The sequence below is a fragment of the Lipotes vexillifer genome, unplaced genomic scaffold (assembly GCF_000442215.2).
Source record: "Lipotes vexillifer unplaced genomic scaffold, Lipotes_vexillifer_v1.1 scaffold397, whole genome shotgun sequence".
Lineage (NCBI taxonomy): Eukaryota > Metazoa > Chordata > Mammalia > Artiodactyla > Lipotidae > Lipotes > Lipotes vexillifer.
The window spans coordinates 471,524-479,078 of record NW_006772681.1 but is presented as its reverse complement, the minus strand read 5'-3'; the positions used below and the strand labels follow the sequence as shown (position 1 = coordinate 479,078).

The following is a 7,555-nucleotide window of genomic DNA, read 5'->3' as shown; positions in this document are numbered from 1 at the left end:
AGGGAAAGAAGAATGCCTGGGGAAGGCCCCTGCTGAGGGGGTGGGTGGAGTCAAAGGGAAGAGTGTATGAGAGGTTTAAGACACCTGCTGACTGGTGACAGAGGGATGGCCTGGTAGCTGTCTGGGGCTCTCTCTGCTCCTGCCTCACCAGAAGCCTGTTTCATGTATCTGCTGCTACATAAAAAACACTCCACACTTAGCAGTGTGAGGCAACAACCGTGTTATTGTGCTCATGCATGTGATGGGTCAGGAGTTCAGACGGAGTGGAGCAGGGGACTCTGGGACCTCAGCTGGGAGGACTTGGACAGTTGGGAACTGAACTCTCTGGAGGGTTTTTTCATTTCCCTGGCATCTGAGCTGGGATGACTCAGAGGCTGGACTCCACAGACCTGAGCACCCACATGTGGCTCTCCGCGCGCTTGGGGCTTCTCAGTGCGGCCACTGTCTTCCAGGAGGGAGCTCCCGGGAGGGAGGAGCCGGAGAGCGTATGACTTTGCGTTTTACCTTTGCAGCTGATATGAGTAGGTTCTAGGGAAGTGTAGTTAAGTACTCTGAATTGTGTCGGTAATTTACGTTCATCATAGATTCTGCGAGTGAGGAGGGCTCTCCTCTCAGGCAACCTTGGCGGTTGGTGTTGAATCTGCTCTAACCCTCCCAGGACCCCGGCTCATCAGATAGTCCTCTCTACAATAGCTGTCACTGTTAGAGCCTCCTTCCAGGGAATGCAACAGAGTTACTTCCTGAAACCTCTCCCCTTTGAGTCTGGAAGGGACAACTCACCTGCCTTTCATGTGGGAGGATGACAGATGCCCGAGGACATCATCCAGAGCTATCCCCCCACCCTCCCAACTTCATTTGTTCAGGTCAAAATTAAAGGTGTCCTAAACCCTCAATTGGGAACCGTGCTGGCATGTCTAGGCCCCGCCCAGGGTCACTGTCATGGAAGAGGAAAGCCTGTTCTGCAGGCCTCCACAGATGGGAGGCATTGGGCCGCCTTGGAGCCTTTAGTCACATCCCCAGCCCAGTGGACCTGCCCTCAAGGGGACTGATTGCTAAGCCTGTTAGTGTTGGCACATATGTTTATTAATTATTGAGAGATTGACTTGATTCTGCCCATAGTCCAAGCTGCTTTGTAGGACACCAGCTCTCACACCCTCTCCCCCAGAGCTCTGTGTGTGGTGGTGTGACAGGTGCAGGCAGCCAGTCCTCCCCGGGGCGCTAGGCTGGAGCTGCCCCTCAGAAGCCTTCAGAGAAGGTGGGAGTTGATGAGACTTCCCTCAGTGGGAAGGGTGGGGGATAAGAGCGAAGCTCATCCCTGGCTTTTTAGTCTTTTAATCTTGTGTTCACGTGTGTTCCGTTTTTTAACAGTTTAGAAACTTTTTCATAGTTTTTATGTGTGGATGTACTTTTAGGACGTTAGACAAGATCCCAGTTCTTTTTGGTGATGGTGAACTCATAGAACTAAGGCTCGCTGAATGACAGGTTCTGTCCACTTGTGTTTCTTCTCTTCTCAGACCCCTGACCTGGGGCAGCTCGAACCATCTCTGGAAGACGTGGAAAACATCAACGATTTCGAGCCCTTGTTTTCGGAGGAAACACCCGAAGTGGAGAAGCCAGTGACCACGGTCCAGGTTGGCCTCCCGTAGCCTCCACCTTGCTTATGCTTTGAAGCTTAACATAAATGACCAGTCAGGTTTAGTCTGCTTCTTTAGGAATACTTTTCCCTAAAATACCAGTTGTATTTTCTAGAAGGGAGAGTCCCAGTACCGAAAACTTCCAAAGTCAGGGCTTTTCCCCCGCTGTGGTGATTGTTTGGTGTTCCAGCACTAAGGTCCATGAATCTGTGAGAAACAGTCTCCTCGGTGGAAGCATTTGGGCAACTAACTGGGGACTTCAGACCCGAAGACCAGCTTTTAATGATTTTATTTACATTTAAGCCAGCGTCATAATGCTTCATCCTCATTTGGGTCTGTGTTTCTGTCATTACAATGGCAGCCAGGTAGACTGGCGTGAGGCTGAGACCCATCTGGGAGAAGGCCTTCTCGGCTCTGTGGGCACTGGGGACTGGGGACTCAAGAGAGTTGGGGAGAGGTTATTCTGGCACAAAGGACAGAAGCTATGTTGGAATAAGAAATGCAGTTAGAAGAAACTGGCAACTGGGATGTTTGTTCTCATGGCCTAAAAATATCTTCTAAACCTTGGGTTTTTAAAGCCCGTGTTTAACTTGGCAGCGTATCATCAGCTGTTTGTTGGGACAGAAAGAATTCGAGCTCCAGAAATTATCTTCCAGCCGTCTCTCATCGGGGAGGAGCAGGCTGGCGTAGCTGAGACCCTCCAGTACATTCTGGACAGGTGAGACTGAAACTTCTTTCTTTTACGTCTATCTTCCTGAACCATTTCCTTGAATTTTGAATTGAACAGTGGATTTGTTTGCCGGGCATCCCCTTTTTATTGACTTGCTGCACTCAGATGGTATTCTTTCTCTCTCATCAAGCGTGGCACAGAGTTAGGGCTCTCTAATGCATTTCTGAACGTGTAAATGCTCAACGTGTAAATGCTTGATTTGAGGAGCTTTAAGAGTTTCTTTCAAAAATTTGGGCAACATGATATATGTGCATTGGCTTTCCTATAAATCTTCACAGTATTACAGACTAGTGATTCTAAATCACCCTAAAAACGTGCAGAACTTAGTTTTTTTCCCCACCTTGCATTTTACTTATTTAAGAGTTTGCATTTCTACGAGAACATGCCTCCCCTGCACCCGTTTATACAGGTATTTTCCTGCAGTGTGAGTTTTCCTAATACAAGTTGGACAAGTAGGGAACATGATTTTGTGGTACTCTGGTTGCTATTGGTTAAAACAGGGTGGAAATTTACACCTAGCAAGGAAGAAAAGCCATTGCAGCTACTTAGAGTGGCTTTGAGTTTTGTCTAGCAGTGGGTGGGAAAGTGAGCAAACACAAATAAGATAAAACTAGTAGTAAAAAAAAAAAAAAAAAAGCACAAGTGGAGAGATGGGTCCTCAAAAGGAGAGGCAGAACTTCTGGGGGTGATAGAAATGTTCTGAAAAAAAAAAAAAAAAAAAAAAAGCACAAGTGGAGAGATGGGTCCTCAAAAGGAGAGGCAGAACTTCTGGGGGTGATAGAAATGTTCTGTATCTTGGTTGTGGTGATGGTTACTGTGTAATGGTTACTGCTGTTGATGGGTATATAAATTTGTCAGACTTCATCCAAATGTATTTAAAGTAATCCTCAATAAAGTCAGTTTTTTAGAAAAACATGTATTAGAAAGGCATAATATTTTAATCATGCTAAAGAAATGGATTGACCATTCAAATTAAGGTTTTGGCTAGCTATTTGGCATTCTGTAAAGACACAAATGAAAAATGGAAGGTTTCTTTTTTAACTTTTTGCGTAGACATTATCTGTTTTGTACTGAGAGCTTGCATTTCCACATCCATATTCTCTTCCAATATTCAAGTTGGAGGGACTAGAGCAGAGGAATCGTTTTGTCCCCAGGTACCCAAAGGATGTTCAGGAGTTGCTGGTTCAGAACGTTTTCCTCACTGGCGGCAACATGATGTATCCTGGGATGAAGGTCAGAATCGAGAAGGAGCTGTTGGAGATGAGACCCTTTCAGTCTTCCTTTCAGGTACCAATTGTCCGTGTAACCAGCTGTTTCGAAAATAGCCTTAATTATTTGTTTTCTGGTTACAAAAGTAGTAAAGTGTAAATGAGAAAAATTACTTGATAATTCCATCATCCAGAGATAGCCACTATTAACACGTTTGTGGCTTTCCTTCTGGTCTTCAATCTATGTTTAATTTTCTTTTTTTATTTTTACTTTTATTTATGTATTTATTTATTTAATTTTGGCTGCATTGGGTCTTCGTTGCTGTTTGCGGGCTTTCTCTAGTTGTGGTGAGCGGGGGCTGCTCTTCGTTGCGGTGAGTGGGCTTCTCACTGCAGTGGCTTCTCTTGTTGCGGAGCATTGGCTCTAGGCGCACGGGCTTCAGTAGTTGTGGCCATGGGCTTAGTTGCAGCATGTGGGATCTTCCCGGACCAGGGATCGAAACCGTGTCCCCTGCATTGGTAGGCAGATTCTTAACCACTGAGCCACCTTCTGTTTAATTTTTAAAGCAGAATGGAAATCGTATTTTACGTATTTCTTAGTTTTAATTGACAAAGGAAGGCCTGCATATAGTAAAAATTCAGAGAGTACAAAAGAGTGTACATTGAGAATAAGGCATTCTCTAGGAGACTGGCTGGGGAGATTTTTCTTTCACATATTTTCTGCACATTTGAGTGTATACTGCTTTGTAACCTGAATTTCTTAACGTGTCGTGAGCATTTTCTCCCGTGTCGTTATTCTTCTAAAATACTTTAAAAAATGACTGTATGGTGTGGATGCCCCACAGTTTATCTACCAAATTCCCGATCACCAAGAAACATGGTCTGAGCTCCTGTTGCGGACCAGGCGCCTTGGGATGCTGAGATGTCCTAGACACCAGATGCCCTGGCCCCAAGGAGCTTGCTGTCCGAGGGGGCAGCAGTCAGATGCATAGGCCCGGATAACCCACAGCGTGAGGGGCATACAGACGTAGGCACCTGGGGAAGGCTTCTTGGAGTTGAGTCTTCTGAGGATGAGGAGGTGTTTGCCAGGTAGAGAGTGTGGAGGGCTGTGGGGTGGAGAGAGCACTCCGGACAGGGCCTAGCAGGAGCAAGGGCTCGGGGGCCGCGAACTTGTTGAGTGGTGAGTGAGCAGCTGGGTGTGGCTGGGGCTCATGGCTGTGAAGAGGGGTGGGGGAGGGGAGTGTGCATGGCACACGTGGTGCAGAGCTTCCGTGTCCTGCTGGGGGCTTGGCTGTGGCCCCCTGTGCCGCACGATGTGTTGTGCGTTCAGGGTGTGGTCTCGGGGCTTCGGTCCTGACTCTGGCCTTGCCATCACTGAATTTTGCCAGGCCTCAGTTTTCTCCGCAGTATGGAGGGGATTGTCCTGGTGCCTGTTACCAGCATTCAGCATGCCTTGCCTGTCAGGTGCTCAGCACAGAGCCTGCGTGTGATAAACAGACATCAGCTGCTGTGCTGAGGGTCCCTAAGAACACTCCAGGTTCCACGATTCGCTAGAAGGACCCACAGGATTCAACATGTAGTCCTCATGGTTTATCACAGTGAGCACTTCCCCGGTGCAAGGAGTAGAGTGAGCGCCTTACACTCGTTCTGTCACCATCACTTTCTAAGCCAGAGCGGTCGGGACTTTTGTGACCCTGATTTTGTTGATGGTCCCTTCTCGCAAGTCTCACCTCATCCTCCTCCATCTGTGCTGATTCCACCTGCCCTTTAATTCAGAAAGTTCCAAAACCACCGTTCTATCCTGGGACTTCTATGGGTGGAGCAGGGAAGAGGGAGGTGGGAGGTCAGACAGGCGACTCCAGAGAAGGGGAGGCCCGATCTGAGCTGGAACGCGGTCCGCCCAGTGCTCAGCTCAGCCTCATTGAGGGGCACTCACAGGGCTGCTGACCCCGACCTTGCTCCCCTAATAAGCAGTGGAAACCGAGCGCTGGCAGCATCATGGAGAGCCCAGGTCAGCCTCTCTGCTCTCATTTCCCCTGAGGCTCCTTTGCCCCCGTGGCCAGAGCCACCTCGCATCAGCCTCTGCTTCCCTCTGCTGGCAGAGAGGGGATCAGGTCCAGGAAGGCCTTCCCTTCAGGTCTCTCCACCTGACGGCTTGTGGTCTACAGCATGGGGCAGGAGGCAGGGCAGCTGGTCCCTCTCCCACCCAGAGTGGCAGGTCTGACATTGGTAAAGTAGCTGATAACCACGTATCCGGTGAGGTCGTGTCCGGTGGGCTCTGCATGTTTGCGTGATTTCTTGAAGAGTCTGGAGCATTTCACTCAGCTCTCCTTGGAGGGTGCAGAGGTAGTCCTGCCCCGTCTTGGAATTAAAGGGGGCTGTCCTGTGTGTGTATTTCTGGGGATAAAATGTAGGGGCTGGGGCTTCCCTGGTGGCGCAGTGGTTGAGAGTCCGCCTGCCGATGCAGGGGACACGGGTTCGTGCCCTGGTCTGGGAAGATCCCACATGCCACGGAGCAACTGGGCCCGTGAGCCACAATTACTGAGCCTGCGCGTCTGGAGCCTGTGCTCCGCAGAGAACAAGAGAGGCAGCGATAGTGAGAGGCCCGCGCACCGCGATGAAGAGTGGCCCCCGCTTGCCACAACTAGAGAAAGCCCTCGCACAGAAACGAAGACCCAACACAGCCATAAATAAATAAATAAAATTAAAAAAAAAAAAATGTAGGGGCTGTAGCTGGCCTTGCTGAACATTCAGTCCTCGGACCCTAATGGGAGACACCTGTCCAGTGACTGCTCTGCTCATGTTTCAGGTTCAGCTGGCCTTGAACCCTGTGCTGGACGCCTGGTATGGTGCTCGCGACTGGGCATTGGACTACCTGGACAACGAGGACGTCTGGATCACCAGGAAGGAATATGAAGAGAAGGGAGGAGGCTACCTCAAGGAGCACTGTGCTTCCAACGTGTATGTCCCCATCCGCCTGCCCAAGCAGGCTTCGCGCTCCACAGAAGCCCAGGCATCTGGCAAGGGCTCGGGGGCCAGTGGAGGCGGGGCCAGCGAGCAGGCATAGCAGACGGGCCCCTCCAGGGACCTTGGGCCACCTCAGCCAGTGTGACAGGACGGTGACTCTGCCAGCTGGGTCCAGCCCGAGTCTGCTGGGAACATTTGGCTGCAAGATGGATTTCTCCTTGGGAGAACAGTTTAGCGCCACTGGGAATTACCCTCTGCAACTGTGTTCTTTTGGGGGTGTTGGCGGTGAAGGGACTTTAGGTGGCCTGCTGTCTTTGCTGAGCCATGGATGAGCCGTGGCCTTCACTTCCCGCAGCAGTGAATGAAGACAGGGTGGGGGACGGAGGTGTACAGTCTGCACAGGCTTACTTCTTACCACATTTTAAAGCCTTTCTTGTTTTTTTAAAAAAATCCTTTAAATTTTATATTGTCAGTGTAGATAGTCTTCTAAATTTATTCCAAAATTGTGTGAATGCCCAGCAGGTGGAGTTCTTTCACATACAGGTAAAAAGGTAACATTTGTATCCTAAGAACAATCAACCACGAACTCTCAGGGGCTAGAAATATTTCCTTCCTTCTTCTATTTCTGCTTAGAAATAAGGAAAAGGGGGCCCAAATAGGGGAACCGGATAGTACGAAGTCACTCCTTTAGGGGCTGCCCGGTGCCCACTCCTGAATGGGCAGGTGTGGGGCTAGTGGCCCGACTCTTGTTTGTACTTCCTTTGCTGGAAACTTTTCCACGATGTGAGGCCTTCCTACAGTTTTTAAAACTTCTCTTCCTGTGAGTGTGTTGGCTGCTTAACTTTTCAGGTCTTTCTGAAGAGAGAAACAGACTGGAAAAGGTGAGCCGTGGAGCCTTTTCAGTTTAGCCACAACCTCACATTCCCTGGACCTTTGCAGCCTCATCGTAAACAGACAGATAACCCCTCTCTTACACAGAGATTGCTTGGTGAGAATTTTAACTCTCAAACATACCC

General features: G+C 49.3%; 1 protein-coding gene across 1 annotated transcript in view; it reads left to right on the top strand.

The window, feature by feature from the left end:
• Positions 1–7,003, top strand: part of ACTR5 (actin related protein 5) — a 19,600-nt gene extending 12,597 nt beyond the window's left edge. Inside the window, exons 6-9 of the mRNA XM_007447706.1 lie at positions 1,515–1,631; positions 2,213–2,352; positions 3,519–3,651; positions 6,382–7,003. Of these exons, the coding sequence (XP_007447768.1) occupies positions 1,515–1,631; positions 2,213–2,352; positions 3,519–3,651; positions 6,382–6,639 (648 nt within the window). The 3' untranslated portion in view covers positions 6,640–7,003. The remainder of the gene's footprint in view (positions 1–1,514; positions 1,632–2,212; positions 2,353–3,518; positions 3,652–6,381) is intronic.
• The last annotated feature ends 552 nt before the right edge of the window (positions 7,004–7,555 follow it).